The 27,053-nt window shown below is 41.7% G+C and overlaps 1 protein-coding gene across 2 annotated transcripts in view; it reads left to right on the top strand.

Annotated features, from left to right (window-relative positions):
* Window positions 1–27,053, top strand: part of LOC308288996 (frizzled-3-like) — a 55,024-nt gene that overhangs the window by 8,290 nt on the left and 19,681 nt on the right. For both annotated transcript variants that reach the window (XM_080730491.1, XM_080730490.1), the window contains exon 3: window positions 26,523–26,719. In XM_080730491.1, the coding sequence (XP_080586617.1) occupies window positions 26,523–26,719 (197 nt within the window). The remainder of the gene's footprint in view (window positions 1–26,522; window positions 26,720–27,053) is intronic.

Below are 27,053 nucleotides of genomic sequence, written 5' to 3'. Positions count from 1 at the left end.
ATGGGACTGGCGATGGAATTAGATCTACAAATCATGAGGATGGAACTATATAGAATTAGATCAACAAATCATGTGGATGTAACTGGCGATGGAATTAGACCTACACATAATTGAGATGGGACTGATGGAATTAGATCTACAAATCATAAGGATAGAACTGGTGGTGAAATTAGATCTAAAAATCATTGGGATGGATCTGATAAAATTAGATCAACAAATCATGCGGATAGAACTGGCGATGGAATTAGACCTAAACATAATTGAGATGGAACAGACAGAATTAGATCTACAAATCATAAGGATGGGACTGGCGATGGAATTAGACCTACAAATCATGGAGATGGGACTCATAGAATTAGATTTACAAATCATTTGGATGGAACTGGCGATGGAATTACACCTAAACATAATTGAGATGGAACAGATAGAATTAGATCTACGAATCATAAGGATGGGACTGGCAATGGTATTAGACCTACAAATCATGTGGATGGGACTCATAGAATTAGATCTACAAATCATGCGGATGGAACTGGCGAAGGAATTAGATCTAAATATCATGGAGATGGGACTGGTAATGACTAATTTCATTAAAAGTCCCATCTCCATAGACATAGACATAGACACACACTGCTGCAGCAGTAACTCCATCATGGCCGCCGCTCAGGGGGAGGGGGGAAAGGGGCGGGCCCAGAAAGGGGTCTATTGGTGCTCTGTAAGAAAAATCTCAGTGTTCATTTAACGTGAGAGTGTATTCCCTGACCGTAATGTTATCGTCTCTGTCGGGTGGAAACCTTGTATGTCCAAAACGGTTACTTTTCACGATTCAAATTCAAACATTTAAAAGAAGCGGATCTACTGTACAAGCTTAAACATTTTTAACTTGTAGATCTGCTTTTTTGATGCTTTTGTGTGAGGCAGAGGTATGGTCAAGTAGGGCATTCATTTACAACAACAAAAAAACACCAAAAGTTGCTTTTGTGTGTAGGGATGTCGCAATTATTACATAATCGTCAAATCGCAATTATTTGACATAATCACGATTATTTTTCATAATCGTCATAATCGTTTCCATGTTGAAAAATTCATTTTTTTAGAAGTCAAAAATAGTGGAAATGGCATATCTACAAGCTCATAGTGTCGCATCGTGACATGTTGTGAGCTTGTAGATCGGCTATTTCCACTATCAATGTTCTTTTTTAAGTATAAAGTTGTCAAATATGTCAGTAATTTCTTTGTATATTTAGGTTATGTGTCATATATCTACCATGTGCAACTTCAAAGCCTAAAAGCCAAACAGAAATGTCCTTGTCAACGACAAAAACACAATTAAATCATTAATCGCAATTATTTGAGTGACAATTAATCGTCATGTAAAATGTCATAATTGTGACAGCCCTATGTGTGTGACACAGCAGTATGGTCAAGTAGGGCATTCATTTACAAAAAAACACCGAAAGTTGAAATATGGAGACAAGAGGTTTCTGCCCTATGCAGCAACAAATGAATAAATAAACACTGTCTGAGGATTTTACTGAGTGGCTACTTTCTGCTTGTTTAATCATAGAGCATTTTTATGTGCTCATGTGGAAACCACATGAATGTGACTAATAGCTCTGTTGCATTTAATCATGAGAGGGATTTGCTCTCTCCTGTTAAAACATGCAGCAGCGTTAATGAGAGAGAAATCATTTCACCTGCTGTCAAACAGAAAGGAAAAAAAGTTAATCTCCAAAACACGCAGGAACCGAGAAATAAAATGACAAGCGTGCATTTTTTTGATTTGCACAGAGTGTTCTAAGTGGGCTCCAAGGCTGTCAGAGACGTACTGTACTGTACTGTACAACTCGGCAAGCTGATAAAAGACTGTAGATCAGGGTTCCCCAATTAGTTTTCCCCAAGGGCCGAATCATGTCTAGGGTACCAAGCCGAGGGCCACAACATTGCAGGGGGCGACGGTGGCGTTCCCGCTACTCCAGCGACAGTTCAGATATCGTCGTTGTCGGGTGAAAATCTTGTATGTCCAAAACCGTTCGTTTTGCATTTATCATTTTAAAAATGATTTAAACTAGTGAAAACAGCCGATCTACAAGCACACAACGCCTCGCACCGCGAGGCGTTGTGTGCTTGTAGATCTGCTGTTTTCACTACTTTTGTGAGACGGCCTTGAATGATGAAGCAGGGCTTTACTTCGTGAAAGAACATACACATTTGGAGATACGAGGTTTCCACCTGACAACGACGATATACTAGTGTTGTTGCTGCTCTTATAACACCATTATTACTGGGGTTGGTGGGGGCCTGACAGTAGCCCCACCGCGGGCCGCAAATGGCCCGTGGTCCGCCTATTGGGGAACCCTGCTGTAGATGTTCAGATCAGCTTGATTCCCCCGGTGTCGTGTCAAGACAAGCCTCGTCCGGATCCAGAAGAGTCTGTTATTGAACTTGCTTTGACCCAGGAAACATGGATGCTTGTAACTGACACCCTGCAGCAGACCCAGCGTCTGTTGTCTTCTCTGATCTGGCCTGGCTCAGTGGGAGGCAGGAAATGGAATCATATCTCTCATGGGATACCAGCTATAATAAATGCTAGTGTATGTGTGTTTGTGTGCCTATGTGGTCAGTAAATTCGATTTTAACAATGAGAGATCATTAGGCGGTGCAACAGGTAATGGAACTAATCTATTCATTCGGTTATAAAAAGTAACTGATTTTAATGAAATAATGCGTTGTGAGCCTCAGATTGTCGATCGGCTATTTCTGCAATTGTTTTGCAATGCAGTTTTTGTAGAAAATAGGGCTTAAGTAGTTAATCAGATTAATCAGTATTCAGTATATTGAAAAAGTGATCAACAGAATAAATCGCTACGAAAATAATCTGTAGTTGCAGGCCTAATAACATAAGCCATAACGTACGTTTTCTGACTCATGTGTTGCTTAAATAATCTTTGAATCCATTGTCCTATCCTTCTGTGTATTTTGGAAGTATTGATGTAGGCTCTGCTTTGACCGTGAAACCATTAAAGTCTACCATACCAGCCCTGACAAAAAAAGGATAGTCATTTGTATTTTAAAACATGTGGACGCCAGAGAGTTAAACCCTCACACATGCCCTGCAGATAACCAGACATTTACCACAGACTACTGGACCGATCCATGTATCAGTGACATATTGTTTCTGGTAGCATGTGTATCCTGTGGTAATGATAAAGACACGGCAGGGTAAAACTATTTTGTCACCTGTTATCGTAAATTATGTTTCAATGAACCCTCACATAATCACTGCTACCAGGGCAGCTGAGCAGGAAGGCAACTGAACTAACAGCTGGATGTTCTTTCCACAAATTCTGTTGACATTCTGCACTTAAACCCGTTCAGCATATCTATCGAAATATGAATACTTGTTTTCATCAACAGTAGTTTAACATCAACAGAAATATTGTCGATTTATTTTAAAAGTAGATACATTTTCAGTGCCTTCATTTTGGATCTTAAGTAGGTCAAGTATTATCAAAATATGTTTATTGGCCAGGCATGCTCACATAGGAATTGTACTTGGTGCTTTGCTCTCTCAAAGAAGAAAATATTTCTAAAACATAATAAGGTATAATGTTTTAATATACAGTACCTTTTAATATAATACAGTAACAAAATGGGAATAATGACAAGGGTGATTCCTATGGAAATAAGCTTAGTCTTTTCTAGGATCTCCTTTTAGTAGACCTTGTACCAGTGAACTGTACCGTCATGAAACCGTACCTTTTCCTATGCAAACTTCGAATAAAGTCTTCAATCAATCAATCAATCAATCAATCAATCAATCAATCAGTACTGGATGTGTATATACACATTACACATGTGTGGATAGAAATGTTCTGCATTTCTATGCATGAGCTGTATTTCTATAGCGCCTCTTATTCTAAGCGCTTAAAATGTGTGTTACATTCATCCATTCACACAGCGATGGTGGAGACAGCCATGCAAGGTGCCAAACGGATCCTCAATAGTAGTCAGGGGTTCATTGTCTTGCTCAAGGACACTTCGACAGCCAGGAGGAGCTGGGGATTGAATCAGGAACCTTGACCTCCATCTCCTGAACCAACACTGCCTCAGAGACAAGTCACGTGTCATCTGTTGCAGTGGTTCTCAACCTTTTCAGGCCGCAACCCCCAAAATAATCATATTTTAACTGGGGACCCCCACACCCTACGAGCTCTAAGAGTTGAGGCATTACATTTTGTATAACACAGTTCTATTGTGAAAATAGCAGATCTACATGCTCACAACGCCTCGCAACACAATTTCTGCCTCTAATACTTGACTATTTAGCCAATGTTTAATTTGTCATTTTAGAGGTATTAAAAAATCCTTAAATTGTCACTAGAAATGTGCAGATACTCTCTAAACACTTAACACTTTATGCTGGGTTGTTTACTGTTGAGTGAGAAAACAATGTTGCACATTAAGTTAATCATCTGGGGACCCCCAAAATAATTTGAGGACCCCCCTGGGGGTCCCGACCCACAGGTTGAGAACCACTGATCTATTGCACAGATCAGTTATAGTAGTCTTGCTTAGCCATTCTAGCCTATAGCGATCAGAGATATATGCCCCTAGTGATATGTCTGATGACATGTGAATTCACTCAATGGCCTAACACTGTGTGAAAAAGAAAACAGCAATTTTAAAAATATCAGCGTCACAGAACCAATGCAGAGACTTAAGGGTGTTGCCATACTTGAATATTCTATAGTGTCACACAAAAGCATCAAAAGTAGCAGATCCGCAAGCTTGAGGTTTTAGACATAATACTAGAAATACTGTTCCTTCGAAACAGTGTGGGCTCGATTCCAACCCAACAAATAGGATACTTTAAGGTACTGTAAGGTACAGTACCTTACAGTATTGTACTGTACCTTACTATACTGTACTGCACCTTACTGTACTGTACTGTACTGTACTGTACTGTACTGTAACTTACTGTACTTTACTGTACTCTACTGTACTGTACTTTACTGTATTCTACTGTAACTTACTGTACTTTACTGTACTCTACTGTACCTTACTGTACTGTACTCTACTGTACCTTACTGTACTGTACTGTACCTTACTGTACTATACTATACTGTACTCTACTGTACCGTACTGTACCTTACTGTACTGTACTCTACTGTACCTTACTATACTGTACTTTACTGTACTCTACTGTACTTTACTGTACTCCACTGTACCTTACTGTACTTTATTCTACTTTACTGTACTTTATTGTACTTTACTGTACTCTACTGTACCTTACTGTACTGTATTGTACTTTACTGTACCTTACTGTACTGTACTGTACTGTACTCTACTGTACCTTTCTGTACTGTACCTTTCTGTACCTTACTGTACTTTACTGTACTCTACTGAACCTTACTGTACTTTTACTGTACTCTACTGAACCTTACTGTACTGTACATATTCTATGTGTTCTAGATCTACATTTTTGATTCTGTGTTTGGGAACCAGCAACTGTCAAATGGACTCCAACTGTAGTGGAGTATATTGAGTGCATATACTGTAGGCTAACAATCCCAGATCACATCTGTCCTCCACTATGTCTATAACCAAGGCGTTCTTCTATGTGGCCACTCCAGACTGAGGAGTGGAGCATGGCTTTTATTGTGTTTGTGGATCTGACTTGGAAATGCATTGGTTTTGATATCTCCCTGACAACCAACAACAACCACTAATATGGCTGACTGTCCCTGCGGGCTCTAGGATATATGGCTATGGGATTTACATCCCATCGCCCGGACTTGATTCTTGATCACAGCTGTGTAATCAGTAGAGTGGAGAGGGACATTTATTTATAGTTTTAACTATAACTATAGTTTTATACATCACACAGCTTAGATATTTGGATCAAATCAGAGAGCAGACCTGTGTGAACGCAATGATATAGATAGCATATCTGAAGTGTGAACACTGCAGCCACAGCGCCTTAACATAAACATGGGTCTATTATCCTTCTCTCCACTCTGTCCCCACTCACTAAACCCATTGGAAATGCATTGGGTGCTTAAAGTTAAACATTTTTATTTTTTTATATTTATACTACAAAACATTTCAAAACCAAAAATACAAGCACACGTGTCCTCAGTAAGCTGAACACATAAAAATTTGAATGGTGTTGAAAGGTGTAAGCGTTTAAGAGATGAAGCGCGCCAAAGTTTTGAGGAGATACTGACTGACTGACTGACTATAAATAATGAAGATAACATACGTGTGCTCGCCTTCCAGGCGAGCCCACAATGAGGTTTCTACCCAACAGCGACAATAATGCATGTGTTTTGTGTGTCCCTGGGCATGGTTCTATTTATTTTGTGAACTCTGTGTTGTAAAGCAGAAGCAGCACTGCGCCCATGCTGTGTTCAGTATGGTGGAGAGATATGCTTTTAAAAGCTTCATCAGGTGTTTCTTGGCTGTTCTCCTGGTGTGGTGTTTTGTTTTGTTTGGAGATGATCTTTTGAAGTTGATTTTGATACAGTATGTGCTAAAATTAGATAGATAGATAGATAGATAGATAGATAGATACCTTTATTATCCCAAGGGGGAAATTCAGTAATTATGCCTGGGCGATACGACTTCAAGTCAATAACACAAATATCGAAAACATTTGTCACATATGATTAATGAACAATTGTGAAAGTAGCTGATCCGCAAACTCAATGCGTCACAATGTGAGCTTGTAGATTGCCTATTTCCGCTATTTTTGTATAGTATAATTCTACAGGGTTAAGTGGTTGATCAGACTAATCAATTTAGTCAATTATACAAAATATATTATAATTTTATTGTGTTGATTCATTCATATATAACAAAATACATTTATTTATATAATATATAAAAAAAACTTGAATATGATTACCTACATGAGCAAGATGAAGTCTGTTATTGGTTTTAGATAATCGGTTTGAATTTATATTTTCGTTGCCCAGCTCCAGCTTATAGCGTGGTTCACTGCCATCACTGGCTCCTCTTCCTGCTAGCATCTAATTGGGCCGTTGTATTGTGAGTGAGGATGATTGGCAGACGAGGTTAGATTTCCTATGATTTTGAGTGACAGGTTACGATAATGGAGAGTGCTACAGGATAAGTGCAGTTGGGGGCCAGGGCCAATGGCTAACTCTGTGTGTGTGTGTGTGTGTGTGTGTGTGTGTGTGTGTGTGTGTGTGTGTGTGTGTGTGTGTGTGTGTGTGTGTGTGTGTGTGTGTGTGTGTGTGTGTGTGTGTGTGTGTGTGTGTGTGTGTGTGTGTGTGTGTGTGTGTGTGTGTGTGTGTGTGTGTGATTGACAGTAGACACTAATGGTGCCAGCTGTCATCTCTCACCAGTGCTAACTAGCCGCTAATCTCTCCCTCCACTCCACAATGGAGACATTGATTCCGACAGAGCTGCTATTCTCTGTCGCTGCACAACAACACTCAATTAAACCTGAGAGAGGGAGAAAGAAAGGATGGAAGTGGAACGGAATGAAGAGGTGGGGGGGGGGGCAAAAAAAATAGGCAAAGTGGCCTTAGCGTATGTGTGTGTGCGCACACGTGCGCTCGCGGGCGTGTGTGTGTGGTCGCTGAAATGAGTCCTTTAGGAACAATGGACCACACAATACAGGCACAGCTCATAATGCCTCCCCTCGTCCTTGCAGTGTGTGTGTGTGTGGGGTTTTTCTTCGCCATATGCCATAGCATGTTATGGTTCCCCCGAGGGTACAGGTTATTACATTACTTTGGTGTGTGTGTGTGTGTGTGTGTGTGTGTGTGTGTGTGTGTGTGTGTGTGTGTGTGTGTGTGTGTGTGTGTGTGTGTGTGTGTGTGTGTGTGTGTGTGTGTGTGTGTGTGTGTGTGAGCACACATGTACGTGAACGCATGTTTATTTGAATCAACTTTGTATGCAGTCTAGGTCAAGGTCTGATGTGTCTGTGTGTGTTGGGTGTTATTGTGTAGGCCTATATCTGTTTAAAACGTAATTCTCCCATCAAGTCATTTCCGATCAGAACAGTTCTCTTTGTCTGTTCTGAGTTCTCACACTCAGAAGGCTGAACAGAACTAAAAGCAGGCAGCACTGAGGCGGCAGATGGAGTGAAAAGAAAGTTTGGATTTATTAAGGGTTGAGATTTTAGGGGGATGAGTCTTGAATCATGGTCAAAGATGCAAGCATGGAGGTCTGAATTCCGAGAGAGGTGTCAGATTGAAAAAGGGCTTGAAGGGTTATCCATGCCTGTGGGACAGCTTCGGGGAGAAGCTGCAAGCAGGCTAAAGTAGAAACGGGATAAGACAAGACCACAACATCCAGGCTGTAGGCAGAGGTCAGAACACGAATAAACAGGCCGAATAAGCAGGTTAATTATACTAGGGTTTGGCAAAAGTAGCAGGCAAAAAAAAGGTCTTATTAGTAGACTAAATGAAATATGACAGGCAATAAATACTGAGTCTACTCATTAGTGGAAATGGGCACAGGCTTGTGGGAGTGTGATATACTGTACTACAGACATCCTGTGTGACACACACAATGGGTTTTGTATGATTGTCATTTTATTATACTGTATTTTATAAATAAAACGTCTCAAATCTGTAATAACAGTACAATTCTGGCTGTAGGTTACTTCAGGTTAATTCAGAAGAAGATGTACAGAAGCTGAATCATTTAATCATGGAAGTATATTTATAAGAAAAAGGAATAATGCCTCCCCCTGGCCAGCCGGGGCGCCTGATGGAGGGGAAAGGAACTGGTTGGAATAACGTGTTCCTTCCACGCGCTACGTCCATACCGGGGAAAATCCCCCCTGTCAGGTGAAAAGAAAAAACTTGGACTACTCATGCATTGAAGGAAGCATGAGGTCAGTCCGTTGTCTCCCCAGGCGCGGGAGAGCAGAGCCCAGGATTACATAGCTTAGGCAATTGGCACTGGGTGAAAAAATGGGTTACAAAAATCGTGGGATAAAAATTATAGGAATAAAGAAAAAGGAATTAAATTAGGTTTTCTTTAGTGTTGCCTGCTGATGCCGGAAATCAGGCAGTCAAGTGATGACTCAATCACTCTGGTAGACTATTTAATAGCTGCACTGCATGAAAACCCATTAACAAACCACTGGTCTCTCTCTGTGACCCTTTTACAGCCATGTGCGCGTGTGAGTGTGTGCAAATGTACCAACTGATTCTGAATCATGATTGGTTACTATGTATACTATATCTACTGTACCAGTAAGGGACACAGAATATCTATGCACACTCCTATGATGAAAACATAAATAAAGTTTAACCAATTATATATTCAGCAACAAATAAAACAGAAGAAAATCAGATTGATAGATAGATAGATAGATAGATACTATAGATACTATAGATAGATAGATAGATAGATAGGTGCAGTCCAGTACCCAGAACGGCAACTGAAATGGTGTCTTAATAAATCTTAGCACAATTGCATACGGTCTCTCCGAAAACAGTAAAAAAAAAAAAAAAACTCGTGGCACATTCTGTACGAAGGGGGAGGGACGGAAGGAGGAGTTTCGTGTGCACATCCAAGATCACGTAGGTTCCCATAGGAATGAATGTACTAAACGGAATTAAGGACATCACACAGAGCTCAGTGGAAAACGAGGCGTAAGTCTTCAATAGAGCAGTCTGTGTGTAAAGTAAATGGCTGGCCAAGCCTACCTTCACATGAGGAATCCTGGAGCTGCCAATCACACCTCTTTCCTTAAGCCTTGTATTGAGTTTGTATTCAAGAGGCTGTCGACGCCAACAGCATGCAGAATCACCATGTGCTGGAGGTGTCCACAAACCAACGTAACATGAAGTTGGTTCTTCGTGACATTTCTGTCAAAACATGTCTGTGAATAATTGTGAATTATAAACGATTTGATCATCTCCTATTCAGTTAATTTTTGGGCGGTCCTCTGCTGTTTTTTGTTTGTTTTTTAAATCCTTATTTTCTCACCACATCACTAAAATACTGTATTTTCATGGGAAATGACTGGCAAGGCTAAGAATAGGTCATAGATCATTTGATAATCAGCTGTTGATTGCCTAGAAAGATGGCTGTATGGTGATATAATGCAGGGTTTCACACTTATGTAAACAAGTTAATGTTAAGTTCCCCTCCTGGGGAACATTCACATTAACACTTAGACTGACATCATTTTGCCATAACTAATGAACTGCCAAGGCTTTTTCCTATTTTATTTACCCGATTTTTAATGGCTCTGTGCACGCGCCGGCTACCGTTCACGGCCGTTCAAAGTATTTTCTTTCACGCAGAGAAGAAAAAATCAAACACAGTTTGAAGTGAGCAGTGCATTTGAGCAGTTCATTTCATTAAGCTATACTGTGTGTGTGTGTGGGTGTGGGTGTGTGGGCGTGTGTGTGTGTGTTTGTGCGGGCGGGCGGGCGTGCGTGTGTGTGTGTGTTTGTGCGGGCGTGTGTGCCTGCGGGCGTGTGTGTGTGTGTGCGGGCGTGTGTGTGGCAGTTAATTTCATTAAGCCAGGGGTTCTCAAATTGCCTTCTAGTGTGTGTGGGAGGGGGGAGTGCCTCCTGCATTGTCTCACCCTGTGCTCCACGTATATACAAATCCAATCAATTCTGGGACTGACGAGACATTAGTGAGAACAAAACGTTGTTTTTTCTTTCATTTGATTATTATTCTGTAAAACTATAAAGGGCGTTGTTTGTGTTTTAAACTTCAGACTAAAATTCAGACTGAAGGAAAATGAAAGGACTGCTGGGGATGAACTGAACTCGAATGAAAAGTTAAAATTCACCCCAATTCACTAGTTTGCAAATCCCGCCCCATTCTGCCCTGTTACTAGGCTGGGACATTAACCCTGGGCAGATTGTTTTTATAGTGGCAGTGAATGGGATTTTTTATTTTTTCATAGCCTCATTACAGCTATATAAAGTACCAAAGGAAAAACATCTAGGTGATATTAATAAAAAGGGAAGACAAAGGTACAGTAGTTACATTGCAAAACAGGGGGTTTCCCCGAAAATATATGTTTTAATTTGTTTAATCCCAGTGGGACAGAATCACTATTGCAGATTCTTTTATAGTGGAAGTGGATGGGATTTTTTTTCCCTTCATAGCCTCATTACAGCTATATAAAGTACCAAAAAAACACATCTACGTGATATTAATAAAAAGGGAAGAAAAAGGTACAGTAATTACATAGCAAAACAGTAATTTTCCCCCGAAAATATATGTTTTAATTAGTTTAATCCTCTGGATCAGAGAGAGAATAGAAATCACGCATTGCATCTTGGGTAGGAAGAGGAGAACTATAATCTGTTCTCCTCCAACATCTCCTCACATAATAGGCTGGCTTTTCGTAATTCTGCCCATTTAAAATATATGTACCCAAACGTAACAAGTTAGACCATTGATAAGGTCCATGTGAACTAGTCTGTTGAAGCTTATTCATTACAATGATCGCAAACGCTATGGTCGCGAGCGGCCTGGCCGTGCTCCGCAGTGCGGACAGCCGGTGAAAGACGGCTCCCACTTTCTCCGACTGCAGAACTCCACCCCCGCTTGCAAAAAGTGAATGTATTTTTCTGGTTGGCCAGTCAGGGAGTCTCATGGACCAATCAGAAGGCTGACAAACGGTGAATTAGAGCTCTCACACACACACACACACACACACACACACACACACACACACACACACACACACACACACACACACACATCCTCTGAATGAAATGGGGGTGAGTAACGTAGTTGATGCGTTTGATCATATTTAATTAGATGTTACATGAGGATGGAGAGGAGGTGGACAGACTGTACAACAAAGGTTCAGGACAGATCCAGACTTGATCCCACGATGTCAGACATACATTATTGTGCCTCAGCCTGCTAAGCTACTCTGAGGCCTGAGGACCCACTGCCTGGAGAGGTTTATTGTTTACTGCAGGGGTTTTCAAAGTGGGTGACGGGGCACCCTGGGGTGCCGTGAGATCATTTGATAATAGTTGGAATTTATTTGGACACTTGAAAAAATATTTAGTATCATTTTAACTTGAAGTACAAAGTTATGTTCAGTCAGTTCAAACCAAAATGGCTATTATCTCAACGTTTTCCTCGCAACATAATCACTAAAATATCGTCACTGTCGGGCAGAAACCTCATATCTCCAAGTTTCAAATGTGTACGTCTTTTGATAAAGCAAAGCCCTGCTTCATCATACAAGACTGTCGCACAAAACTAGTGAAAACAGCCGATCTACTGTTTTCACTAGTTTAGTACATTTTATAGATGATAAATACAAAACGAACGGTTTTGGACATACAAGGTTTCCACCCGACAACGACGATATGCTATAAATATAAGGTGCTGGGAGTGAAAATTATAATGTAGGGGTGCCTCGGATTAAAACAATATTTATGGGGTGCCCTGAGACAAAAAGGTTTGGGAACCCCTGGTTTACTGTATATGTGTGTGTGTGTGTGAGAGAGAGAGAGAGGGGATTGGGGGGGGGGGGGGGGGTGAAAGTGACAGGAAGAGATTGAAAGAGAAAGAAAGAAAGGGTGAAGGGGTGGCAGAAAGGGAGGCTGGGAGGACAGAGAAAGGAGCAAGTAAAGGCAGAGTGACAGGTTTGCAAATTTGTTTGTGTTCCCCTCAGCGTGAGGTCCTGTCGCTCAACAGATCAGCAGGTCCACACACATAGAGATGTCTTGTATTAAAGCGTGAGGTGTGTGCGTGTGCGTGTGTGCGTGCGTGTGTCAGAAGAATTTCTCTTGCTCATCCTGCTTATTCCTGTAGTTTATTGAGGCAGTCAGCTTAGGTGAATCTAGAGCTGGTAAATTAATATTGTATAATTTAACAAACAAAATACTATTATTATTTAAGGGAGATCGAATCGATAATAATAATATTCAAATATATTTGATATTCGGGACAATTATTATGTCCAATATTGGAATTTAATTTCTGAGGAAGGTTAACAGCCCTAGCTGAAGCAGTAATATATTCATGCAGAGAATGAAGGCAGCAACTGGCAGTCTGCCGCACTGTTCCCAACACCAGAGCTGCTTATTACTATTAGGACCACTCAATATCTGACAATGTTTATCCATTTTAATGTTGTACAGTGTTGTGTATTGGCTCTGTCAGTGAAAACATAACTCTGACTTACAGTCCACCTGAATGGGAACATGCACAGGATATTCCAGAGTGTTAATTTAACTCTGAGCACTCTGACTTTTTCTTTGTACGGTAGCTATGGAAACATAATGGTGCATAAAAAACTGAGAGATGCTGTTGCTGAGGCCGTTTTATAATACCAGCACTCCTAGTGATAGCCGTATACGGTATACCTGCATGTTTTATACTCACTCACATTGTTAGAGCGGTAGATCATATCACTCACTTGTTTCAGAAATAATCTCTTTACATTGATGGTAACAAACCAGAAAATGCACATCAGATGACCATTCATGTACATTGAGCAGGTCGGGGTGAAATGGACAACAGAATTTCTCCATGGAGGATTAATGGCTCCAGAAAAAGATGAGATTGATGATATATATTATTTATAGTTATATTTATAGCATGGAGTTATGGTTATTTATTAGTCATGTTTATAGCTCAGTTATGGTTATAGCTTACAGTTATTTAGACAGTAAAAAATATGCGAGAAAGAAAAAAAAACATTGAGCAGTATTCTTTAGTGTGGGCACATTTCTAGAGAGAGCAGATGGGTGGGGGTGCTCTCTGTGTGGGAAGTGTTGCAAGTGTGTGGGTGTTGTGAGCATAACTCACACTTCATTTTGGTCTGTAAAACCATAGAAATACCGAGCGTTACAATATAAAAGAAGTGGCCATTATGGATACCCAGTATGATGCCTTAAATGTGAACAAATGGCAATGGAGATGGTCATGACAAGGGACATCAAGCGGAAAAGCACAACAAGTCTCACAATTATTACATATCGCCTGTCACAATTATCGGAGATGATCGTCTCCATGTTGAAAAATGTTAATATATTTTTAAACATTTAGATCTAGCTCACAACGTGTCGCGATGCGTTGTGAGCTTGTATAGTAGATCGTCTATTTCCACTATTAATGTTTTTTTTAAAGTAGGTTATTTGTCAAATCTTCCCTGATGTGCAACTTCAAAGCCTAAATGCCAAACAGAATTGTAATTCTTATTCATATGTTCCAGTGTTTAACGACAAAAAACACAATTAAATCGTTAATCGCAAATATTTGTGTAACAATTTGTCATTTCATGATCGTGATTCGTGACAGCCCTAACAACAAACCAAAGAAGTAAGACCTGTGTGTTTGTGTGTTTGGTCTCTGCCTGGACACTATGGGAAGTCGGGTGTGATCCAATCCCACATTCTGTCTACCTGTCTCTCCGTCTTTGTCCTCCATCCCTTGTCTCTCTTTTCACATCTCTGTCTCTCTCTCCACATCTTTATCCATCTCTCTCTTTTGACCCCACTGTTTCTGTGTTTCTCTCACTTTGTGGTGGGTGTCCCCCCACCGGACATATACTTGTGTGTGTGTGTGTGTGTGTGTGTGTGTGTGTGTGTGTGTGTGTGTGTGTGTGTGTGTGTGTGTGCGTGTGCGTGCGTGCGTGTGTGTGCGCGCGTGCGTGCGTGCGTGCTCGCGCACTCGCCTTTCTTTATGTTAATCCACATTCATCGGTGTGTGTATGTGTTGCCCTTTTGACCTCGTTGATACAAGGGCCAATGAGAAGCCTCCTGAGTCCACATCACCTGTTGCCATGGTAGTTAAATAGGTTGAGAGGAAGCGAAAGGAATGGGCGACGCAGTGAGAGAAACCCAGAGAAAAGGATGGGAGAGAGAAGGGGGGGTGATAAGAACATGTGAGAAGCAGACAGTGTCTGAATGCTGAATGATCAAACTCTGATATGTGAATTAGAACAGAGAATAGAGGACAGGAAAATAAAGGGTTAAAGCTTAAAAATTCAATTCCCGATGATCCTGCTGATTAAACAATCACACTTAACGTTCTGGATTATTAATGTTGGTGGATTTTATTCTTATGGAAACATAAGCTGCCAAACAGCCATAAAAGGCATGCACATCCTGAGCCATGTAGGCTGGGTGCTGGACTAAAGTTAATCAACAATAAAAGAAAGAAAAAGTCCGCACACCAAATTTGCTGTTCCCAATATATGGTTTTTACTTAGGTAGGATTTTATTCTTATTTCATGTAAACGATGGAGATTTAATTAAACGTTTCAGCATAAATGATGCTATTTTATTCAGATTAACTACATCACGTTTAAGAAGAGTGAGGGGTGAAAGGAGAGTAAGCTGATAATGATGGACAGAAGAAGGGATGAGGGAGGACGGGAGCGGGGAGCATGTCGGCAGAAAGAAGAGGAGTGAATAATGGTGATAAAGAGGAGAGGAACTCCATTAACAGCCAGCTGTAGGACAGATGGACGGATGAATAAACGAACCCATGAAAAGATTGGGTGAGAGAGGAGGCTTTCCTTTCTTCTCTCACCCTTTTCAGAAAGGAGTGGAGCAACGTCGTCTGTCTCATTAATCTATTCATGTCTTTATTATCACAGCCCGAGAGACTGTGTGCGTATGTATGTGGTGCGTGCTTATGTGGGTGGATGGTCGGGCGGATGAGTGGAGGGAGAGAGAAGGATGGATAGTGGATGGATGGATGACGGAAAGGTGGGTTGGTGGACGGGTGGGTGGAGAGAGAGAGAGAGAGACAAGGTTGGATCATGCAATCGAAATAAACAGGAGAATTGTTCAAACGATTAAAGAGATAAATTAAAGGACTGAGTCCGGCATAAGGGAGCGTGTTCCACAGAAAGCATTTATTTATTTATATATTACCATATGCAGGGTATGAGAGTAAAATAATTGGCTTTTGGGTCCCCGATATTGCGGCAAAAAGACAAAATAGCCATGAATAGCAATTGAGTAACAAGGTGTGTGTGTGTGTGTGTGTGTGTGTGTGTGTGTGTGTGTGTGTGTGTGTGTGTGTGTGTGTGTGTGTGTGTGTGTGTGTGTGTGTGTGTGTGTGTGTGTGTGTGTGTGTGTGTGTGTGTGTGTGTGTGTGTGTGTGTCTGTCTCTGCTGGCGCACATGCACACAATTATAAAAGGTCAGGTGCCTGTGTGTGGGATTGAAATCTAATGGTGTGGTGTGTTTTGTAAGGTGCTGTGAATAGGTCCTGCCTTAATAAATGTGCATGTGTGTGTGATTGTGTGTGCACAGCTGCCTCTGAGTGTGTGTGTGTGTGTGTGTGTGTGTGTGTGTGTGTGTGTGTGTGTGTGTGTGTGTGTGTGTGTGTGTGTGTGTGTGTGTGTGTGTGTGTGTGTGTGTGTGTGTGTGTGTCTATTGTTCATAAGCCTGGTGAAGAAAGTTGTCTCGGAGCCTGCTGGTCCGTGCCTTGTGGCTGTGGTACTGGTCACCAAGAAGCTGCAACTGGCTTCATTGACAAATTGTCCAGTGTATATTATGTCTTGGATGAAGGGAAGCTCACATCCACTGGTGCTCTGGGCTGTGCTACTGCGTACCACCCTGTGGTTGTGGACAATGGTGTTCCCAGGCAGTGATGTATCCAATCAGGATGCTCTCAGTGATGCCTTAGGTTCAGTAGAAGGTAAGGTCCATAGGATCTTGGGCCCTATGCCGAACCTTTTCAACCACATGCGGTATGTCCCAGATGGGTTCCTCAATCCTCCACATGTGTTTAATCGCCAGCAAATACACACAAAAACTTGACACACACTATAACACCTTCTCTTCGAATGATGGTAGTGTTCTTTCTGTGAAATTGTATTTAAAGATGCTCCGATTGCGATTTTTGAGGCAGACACCGATCAACAGAAATCAGTATCTGCCGATACCGATATTCCCGATCACAGTGTCAAATCAATACACTTGTCTATTTATTGTGTTACTGTAGCAGCATTTATATATTTAATGATTCTTCTTACAAAATATTGACATTGTATATTAAGTATAAACATTAGGAGATTGCAGGCTGAGGTCCTTTAGTATCCAATTCAACTTGCAGTAGTTGAAGCTGAGGTTACATTCAGTCCCACAGATAAATATTGTGAAAATAGCTGATTAAGCTTCACCGATCAAAGCCGATAGAGGCATTATCGGCCGATTGCAATCACTCACCGATCAATCGGCACATCTCTAATCGTTTTTCCTTCATTATGCTAAATAGCCTACAGCCCCCTGTGGGGGCCTGGCCCCTTTGTGTGTGTGCCTGTTAGTCCCCCTTGGTGTGAAGCAGACAGACTGTGATGTTGTTCTCTCTGGAACTGCCCCCGGACTGGGAGTGCGCTGCTTGGTGACGCCCATTTGTGATGTAAATCGCATCACAGGACAAAGCCGCCTACAGGCCAAAATTTGGGAAAATATTTTAAACATTTGGGGATTATGAGAAGTAGAGACACATTTGAAGGTGATAAAGTTGATGTTGGGCAAGGTACATGCGTTATTGATTTTTGTATTATGTTTTTTAGACAATTGAACAACTGCTGAACGTGGAGTTACAGATAGCCTACAGCCCCCTGCGGGGGCCTGGCCCCTTTGTGTGTGTGCCTGTTAGTCCCCCTTGGTGTGAAGCAGACAGACTGTGATGTTGTTCTCTCTGGAACTGCCCCCGGACTGGGAGTGCGCTGCTTGGTGACGCCCATTTGTGATGTAAATCGCATCACAGGACAAAGCCGCCTACAGGCCAAAATTTGGGAAAATATTTTAAACATTTGGGGATTATGAGAAGTAGAGACACATTTAAAGGTGATAAAGTTGATGTTGGGCAAGGTACATGCGTTATTGATTTTTGTATTATGTTTTTTAGACAATTGAACAACTGCTGAACGTGGAGTTACAGATGGACAAACGGACAAACATACACACTATTTTTTGGGGCGATTCTAATTAAGGTTGTGGGATGAAAGAGAATGCACTTCCTGACCATCTCCCGTTTATTCTTATTCTTAGTCTTTCTTTTCAGTTTAACCCTCCTTCCTCTCAGCCTCTGGGTTGTACAGAGGGGGAGCCTTCAGCCTTCCTCCTCTGAGGGGAGAGAAAGAAACATAATCTCTCTATTGAATCAGGAGCTCCAGTCAGAGTCTGCTTTTATTTTACTTGGTGCCAAATCCCCCCCACAAACACACACATACACACACACACACCTACCCACCCAAATCACACATTTACACGCAAAATAATTAACACACGCATGCAAACACACACCCCAATCACACGTTTCAAATCAAACTCATTACCGCACACATGCACCTCTGTACCCATGTATCCTCCCACCAACAGATGGCTTTAATCCTACTTCCTGTATATTTTTATTTAATTCTATTTAGCATCTTATAAAATCCAAGGTCTTTAATCTAAATCCAATTAGCTCTTGAATGGGAGGGGAGCCGTTAGTGTGTTTACTGAAGGTTTGACTACTTCTGTATCCCCGTTGAGACAAATGTGCTGATATCTACTGCTTTGGTATCTACTAACTGTATGTGTACATAGTGCTCTGAGACGGGGGTTTTCAAAGTGGGTGACGGGGCACCCTGGGGTGCCGTGACAGCAGTCCAGGGGTGCCGCGAGATCATTTGATAATATTTGGAATTTATTTGGACACTTGAAAAAATATTATTTAGTATAATTTTAAACTTGAAGTGCAAAGTTATTTTCAGTTCTACCCAAAATGGCTATTATCTCAACGTTTTCCTCGCAACATAATCACTAAAATATCGTCACTGTCGGGCAGAAACCTCGTATCTCCTCATGTCTTTTGCCCTGCTTTGTCATACAAGACCGTCGCACAAAACTAGTGAAAACAGCTGATCTACAAGCACAATCGCGAGGCGTTGTGTGCTTGTAGATCTGCTGTTTTCACTAGTTTAGTACATTTTATAGATGATAAATACAAAACGAATGGTTGCTGGGAGTGAAAATTATAATGTAGGGGTGCCTCGGATTTAAAAAGAGACAAAAAGGTTTGGGAACCTCTACTCTGAGAGATACTCTTATTTATTACATGGCTTGGTTGAATGCTCTAATCAAAGAATCACCTGCTGCGCTCTGCTTGATTTTGTGCTGTATCCAACATCACAGCCATGTAAACAAACACGCAATGTAATTTACAACTAAACATTGCTCTCAAGAATGTTTTTGAAAACATTTGAAGCGAGAAATAGACAATGCATTAACCGAAAATGAATTCTATTGATCAAACGTCCTTGTTTTCCGAGCGACCGTGTCCACCCAGCGCATTACGGAATACTTTATTACCTCAAGCAAGGAGATACTTTGTTGTGTTGTTACTTTTGGGTAAATGTATTAATTAATTAATTAACCGTGTAATGAGCGAGATAATTGACGCCCATCCGGTTATTGTTGTAAAATAAAACCTGACAGGGTCATTATGCAACCGACTCATTGCGGTGGTGCCATAATCACCCTGTGTGTGTGTGTGTGTGTGTGTGTGTGTGTGTGTGTGTGTGTGTGTGTGTGTGTGTGTGTGTGTGTGTGTGTGTGTGTGTGTGTGTGTGTGTGTGCGTGTGCGCGTGCGTGCGTGCGCGAGAGAGTGTGTGAGAGAGAACTTTCAGCTTGTGGCTCCATTCTGTCTCAACCTGGTTCCTCCTCTTGTCTTTTTTTCTCCCCCTCTTCTCCTCTCTTTCCCTTCAAGTGGATGAGATGTAAGCAATTTACCCCGAGTGAGAGGACATTATGCTCTCATAATGTCCGCAGTGAGGGTGTTATCGGACGAGGCGCAGCCGAGTCCGATAACACCCTCACTCAGGACATTATGAGAGCATAATGTCCGACCCCGAGTGGTAAATAGCTTTTCTACCACTTTTTCCCGTATACATGAAAGAAAACACATAGTTGTAACTTGCAAGGATCTTAAGTTACAATCATTATTGCCTATAAAACTTCCGCGAGACAGCAGATAGTTCCACAAACAACATCTTCTACTCACCAACAGATGGCGCCAACTCCATACTAATCCATGCGTCTAGCTTACAGCTAAGCTAACGTCAGTTAGAAGTACCGTTCCGGCCGTAAATAGAGGCTGTTCGCTTCCAGAAAGGCATAGGTTCAGAGAAAAGGGGCTTTAAAGTTGGCGGATTGCATTGGATCCAAATAAATCGGCGACTATAGCATGCACGTTAGTAAACATAGGACCGTTGCCACCGTCATTTGTTGGTTGGGGGAAAGGTGTTCCGACTACCTCCTGAAGTCCCCGGATGTACACTGAGGCGCATTGATCTCGGACAAGTCCGCACACAACTTTGCGGCAGTTGTCCTCTCATAACCTCCGGAATTTAGCCAATCAGAATCCAGTATTTGAACACGTGACTCGAAAAAGTGGTAGAAGAGTTTATATCAAGCACAGCCTCAGGCATACTGTGTTCAACTCTCCCAACTCTTCAACACCACCTAAACCTGAGTCTGAGACAACATTGTGTCATCTTGTCATCATTTCTTTTTTTTTTACAAGGATAGCTACAACTCGACAGACATAATAGAAACAGTTTAGTTGAGCACCTGCAAAGCATCAAACAATTAATGGCAGGCCCGGTGCATCTCGGGAGCAGGAGATGTCAGTAGAATGAAGGAACGAGGTGCTTTTTTATCTAGTTGTTATATCATGACAGAGTAAACCTTTCGATGTCTGAGGCATCTTAATCGGATACATTATGTTCCCTCGGAATTGGATTTGTAACTATCAAACTTTCAGATGTAAGACAACCTTATGCCAACTTAGCTTAAAGACTGCAATGGCATTGAGGTTTATAGAACTTTTTTGAGCGAGACGTGGACTAGCACACAGACGAGGACAAAGAGAAGCACCAGCCCAGAACCAGAAGTAGTTTAGCATTGTTGACTACACACATCAAGAGCAGAGCCACTATGCAGGACAGTGAAATGCACTCATGCAACCAACACTGTTTTAAGTGTGGCCCCGGGCCCCTGCTATAGTGCAAAAGCTTGTGGGCGTGCAATTCGTGCATGTAAGAAAGAGGCATTACATTATGAGCCTCCAATATTTCACATGGCTCTCCAGACTGTTATGTCTAGCAATGACAAATGGACGTTTGTCTACACTTTTAAACAGGAGATGCCTTGCTGTTGTTGATGCAGCAGAAACTATTTTCTCTGAATCTAATAATAAAGAGTTTCCTTTATGTGGTACAACAGCTGGCCTGCTCTACTTATTGAATCAAACATGAATCTACAGTGGTACTACTGTACCTGTTACTTCACTGGCACTACGCTGGTGGACTGGTACTATACTGGTTGTATACTGGTTCTGTACTGGTAGTGTGGCTGAAATATACTAGTAATGTATTGGTAGTGTATTGTACTATACTGTACTGGAACTGTAGTGTATTGTGCTTAACCTGTATTGTACTACAGTATTGTTTTGTACTTATATATTATACTGTAGTGGTACTGTATTGTGCTTTACCATAATGGCCTGGGCTGTACTTATACTGTACCGGAACTCTACTGTATTGTGCTGTACACTACAGTATTGTTCTGTACTGGTACTGTAGTTGAACAGTATAGTTACAGTAGTAGTGGAACCATGCTGTAATGTATCATACTGTAATATAATATATAAACCATTCAGCCTACATGTTATGAGCAGTGCCTCTATAACCAAACATCATATGCCCTAACATATTCAGTCTATAGTAATGTCCCATTGCATAGCAGCTCAGCTCAGCTATACTATAGCTGAGCTGGCATGCAATGGGACGCATACCCCCCATGTGGGACACACGGGGGGGTTGTAGAGATCGACTAGAAAGTAGAAACTGTGTCAGAGATCTCATGCACTGCTGAACACGTTTCCTGGTGGTCCATCATTCAACACGGATCTGAAACGCACCAATTGAGACGATCAAAACACACTCAAAGGACCACATTTCTGCATGCAAGCGCGCGCGCGCGCACACACACACACACACACACACACACACACACACACACACACACCGGTGTTTGTGTGCATACAAGCAGAAACCATGTAGTGGGCAGTCAAACTAAGTGAAGTGTTTTATGCCATTGCACGCATGCATGCACACACTCAACGCACACCCACACACAGCTCCTCTCATATCTGAGCACTACTCATCCTCTAAAAGGATGCTCTAGTTTCAACACAACAGTGAATCTAGCTTGGGAATCAATATATAATGCACATGTATTGGTAATAATAACATCCTTAACATGTCATATCATCTATTACTGTTTAGGATTTGTGTCCTAACTATTATTAGTTAATCTTCTTCCTCCACACCACTGCTGAATTGTGATAGCATAAAAACTGTTATTGTAACACACTAGTACTACTGTTTCATTTTATACACTACTAGTTCTGTTATTGTAGTACTATCATTCTATAGTAGTGCTCACTGCTGTTCTAACTAGGGCATTCACCAAATATTCGAATATTCTAACCCTTTAAAGAATATATAGTTTATAAAGCTTGGCTAGATAGGAAGTCATAAGAATGAGTTGTCAATGGTTCTCAAACCTTTTTAGGCCGTGACCCCCAAAATAAACATATTTTAACTGGGGACCCCCACCCTGACAAGCACTTGGAATTGTAGGTATTACATTTAATGTGACTTGGTTCCGCAGATAAATATTGTGAAAATAGCAGATCTACATGCTCACAACGCCTCGCAACGCAAGGCGTTGTGAGCATGTAGATCTGCTATTTTCACAATGTTCGCCTCTTGCTTACTTAATATTTGACAGTTTGGTCAGTCCTGTCGAATATTCGACTATTCGAATACTTTGAGGTCGAATAATTCCAATACTAAAAATCACTATTCGTGAATGCCCTAGTTCTAACCCACTAGAACTGTTTTGTTAGGGAGTTCATGTTATTCTCTGTGAGGCTTTTAAAGTCTGGTTTCATGGTTCAACCATACATGTACGGTACATACATACATGTGTCTCCTTCCACTGCTACTCCTTTAGAAAGACCTGTATTTTGAATGTCCCGTTTTGTCCCTGAGAACTTGGAGAGTCATGGAGTCACCCTGGCCTCGTTGCTCCCTTACAGCGGGACAAGTTAAGAGTGAAACCTCTTTAATAGACCAGGAACACCTCAAGGCCCTCTTATTAAAAGAAAAAAGTAAAGATCTTGTCATCATGGCCCAGCGTGTCTCAACACACAACCATACGCCCACACGTGTAATCATGTAATACCCCCCAAACCACAGTGCAAGTCATATTACAGAGACGGAGCGAGAGTGGGGAGACCTCAGCGTACTGTGACTTCAACCCCTCAGGGGACAGATGAACTGATGCGTGCAAGAAACCACTCAGTGGGACTTTTCTTTTCCGTTACTGGCTAGCTGTCACGTTAATGTTCACTTATTCTCCTACTAATGCTTTTGCTCTAGCCTCCTCTCCATCTCTGCCAGGCTATTCATCTCTCTCTCTCTCTCTCTCTCTCTCTGTCTCTCTCTCTGTCTGTCTGTCTCTCTCTCTCTCTCTCTCTCTCTCTCTCTCTCTCTCTCTCTCTGTCTCTCTCTCTCTCTGCTGCTGGCCTGTCTATCCTTGGTGACCTCTTGCAGACAGTTCAGTTGTCTTGTTTTCATTCTGCGACTAAAACCTGTCCTGTGAACGTCTTCTGTGATTGTGATTTAGTTTGAATTTATTCTGGATCTACGGGAAGAGACCCAGTTTGATGAAAGGATGTCCCCAGTTGGAATGAGCTGTGCACCAGTCAGTCATACTTACTGTACTACGCAACTAACCTAAGAGCAATGAAATGCACACAGTCATCATGTCTCCATCGGCTACACACAAGTGTTAAAATATACGAAAGTGGGGTGTATCTGTGGTGTATGAAGTGGAACAGGCCCTGTGATAGTGGCAGCACTTTATGCCTTTTATTTTCAGTTTTATATTTTACCATACTATATACTGTAAGTGTAATAATATGTTTACAGCTCCAAAAATGTTAGGGTTTTGTTACTCTTTAAAGATTAAACCTGACATGTCTGCTGGCACTCCTTACCTTCAGGATATGATCCACCCCTTCCCGCACACAGATCAGCTAACACGCCCTTCCCTCCCCTACGATACTCTGGCCAATGCTCCAAGCGTCCTAGATTCTTGGGATGACCCCCCTTCACTCAGGACTGCACACTCACTCACTCCCCATCTTCCACCACAGTCTGAAACTGTACACCCCCTAGTCCTCCTCATTTCCTTGTTACAGTACTTATTTTGACAGATGTTACTGTAGTGCTACCTACAGTAGATGTGTGTGGGTTAGGCTACATGTTCACAGTATAGTGTTTGCTTGTCCACAGATGCTACGTATCTTATTTAGATTGCACCTGATCTCTGTTACCATGGAAATGTGATCAATGGCATGCTAATATTTACAGTGACGAAGCATATTTCATATTGCGCATGGCTGAGGTTATTATGAAGTGTGTGCGTGCGTGCGTGCGTGCGTGCGTGCGTGTGTGCGTGCGCGTCTAGTACACTGACTCCTGGCTGTGGTTCAGCCGTTAGATCATGTCTTACTCTGTCTCCTACTTCAAAGGGATGTTTAGGTAATATCACATATGCTCTGCATATTTCATAAGCTGCTAAATATTGATATGGTATGAGAAGCACCGCTCTCTCTCTCTCTCTCTCTCTCTCTCTCTCTTCCTCTCTCTCTCCTCTTTGATGACTATTTCAGTTGAAATATGATCCTCTACATGCATGCTGCTTATTGTAATTAACACAGCATTAAGCATTTTGTTCATGCTGTGTGCGTGCGTGCATGCGTGCGGCCTCATGACAGTTGTCATCATGTTCTTGTCAAACTGGTTCCACTAATGTCAAGATCCAGCATGAGAAAGTATATAAATGTATAGTAGTGTAGAGAAAGAGAAAGAGAGATTTACATAACTCATCCAATTTATCTCTCTACTTGTTCTTTACACTTCTATCATACTCCTCCCTTTCTCCTTCGCTCTCTACCTCCTCTATATCATCCCCCGCCCCGTGGCGTAAACTGTAAAGTAACTACTGTAAGTGTAAGTACATTTACTCAAGTACTGTACAACTGTTAGGTACATTTACTTTGCTTGAGTGTTTGCCTTTTTGTGATACTTTAAACTTGTACTCCACCACATCGCAGAGTAGAGACGCAGAGACAATTATCAGCTTTAGTTATAATGTGTTGTGACTGTGAGCTTGTAGATCAGCAAGTTTCACATTTTCAGTACTTACTTTTGTACCTTTATCAAGTCACATTTTGAACACAGGACTTTTACAAGTAAAAGTGGTATTGGCGTATTGCTACTTTTCCTTAAAGCTGCACTATGTAACTTTCCCTGGGTTTTAACCCTGTTTCCTGCTTAAGTGCTGGCGTTTTTACCATTGATAGAGACGGCCTCCTTGTTCATGGGATAACTAATATGACTAAATGACCATCAGGTAAAGATTTGTGTCGGATCCTGTGTCTAGGTGAGACATGACCTTGCTTTAACCAGTGAAAAATAGCAGATATACAAGCTCACAGCGTGGCACCAAGTGCCGCACTGCGAGCTTGTAGATCTGCTATTTTTTTTAAATCGTGAAATTTTCAATTTTGACCCGATTCTATTCTATTCTAAGTGTCTTTTGAATCCTTCTAAGGTTTTTTTTTGAAAACCCTATGTTTCTATGTCAGCAATCTGGCTAGCCATCGTCAAAGAAAAGGTCCTTTTCACTTAACTGGAGCTCAGTTAGTCTGTTCTTGAGAGACTACTATGTCAGTGGTTCTCAAACCTTTTCATGTGAAGGACCCCCAAAATGATATTTATTTGGCCACGGACCCCCATCTCAAAATATTTAGTTCCAGGGACCACCCAGAAGCAAAATTCGAGTTACAAACGTTTGCTTTAAAAATACATACAAGTCAAAGATTTGCACACATTTCCACGACTTTTTTCAAAAATAGCAGATCTACAAGCTCGCAGCGCGGCACTCGGTGCCGCGCTGTGAGCTTGTAGATCTGCTATTATTTCTATAGTTAAAGCATTCAATAATCTCAGGCCTAAAGTGCCGTAAAACATCTGAATACTTCTTACACCACTGCCCACCGCCTCTCCCTTTCTTCCCTTCTTTTCTCTTCCTGTCCTCTCCGTTCATGAAGTCTTTACTTCTACTTCTCTAATTATATTTAACGTATGGAAATTAGTTTTCCAGTGTGCATGTGTGACTAAATATGTATATATCTTGCGTCATGCATGTACAGTATGTTATTGCATGTTACTGAACGTGCGTTGTTTTGGGAGTGAATCAGTGGGGTCGGAGCTAGTCTTGGGAGAGCTGTTGTATGTGTTTAAGTGGATGAATTTGTATTTTATTGTTTTGTGTATTGTAACTTTGTAAGGACCCCCTTGAAAAGAAGACAATACACATCTATGTATGTATACTTCCCACACTTCCACACAAAGTTCATTCCTGTTTCTTCTTCTTTGTGTTCCAGCCGTTCCATCCCATGGTGAACCTGGTGTGCAGTCCAGATGTGAGGATGTTCCTGTGTGCGCTGTACGCTCCCGTGTGCACGGAGTACGGCCGCGTGTCCTTGCCCTGCCGTGCACTCTGCAGAAGGGCCAAAGATGACTGTTACTCACTGATGGAGATGTTTGGAGTCACCTGGCCAGACGAGATAGAGTGCAACAGGTGTGTGTGTGTGTGTGTGTGTGTGTGTGTGTGTGTGTGTGTGTGTGTGTGTGTGTGTGTGTGTGTGTGTGTGTGTGTGTGTGTGTGTGTGTGTGTGTGTGTGTGTGTGTGTGTGTGTGTGTGTGTGTGTGTGTGTGTGTGTGTGTGTGTGTACGTACGTACTGTAACGTATGATTTTAACCTATATTAAAATGGACAATTTCGTTTTTATATTGCCGGGTGGACGGACCTCTGCCACATCACAATAACTCAGACATAACCATAAACAAACTCGATACGCCTATTATTCTGCCCTCCCTAGGTAAACTGACAGGCTAGTTTGGCAGATAGCGAA

This window comes from Nannobrachium achirus (assembly GCF_963921795.1).
Source record: "Nannobrachium achirus genome assembly, chromosome: 7".
NCBI classification, from domain to species: domain Eukaryota; kingdom Metazoa; phylum Chordata; class Actinopteri; order Myctophiformes; family Myctophidae; genus Nannobrachium; species Nannobrachium achirus.
The sequence above is the reverse complement of the archived record's forward strand: the minus strand, read 5'-3'. Positions and strand labels throughout refer to the sequence as shown.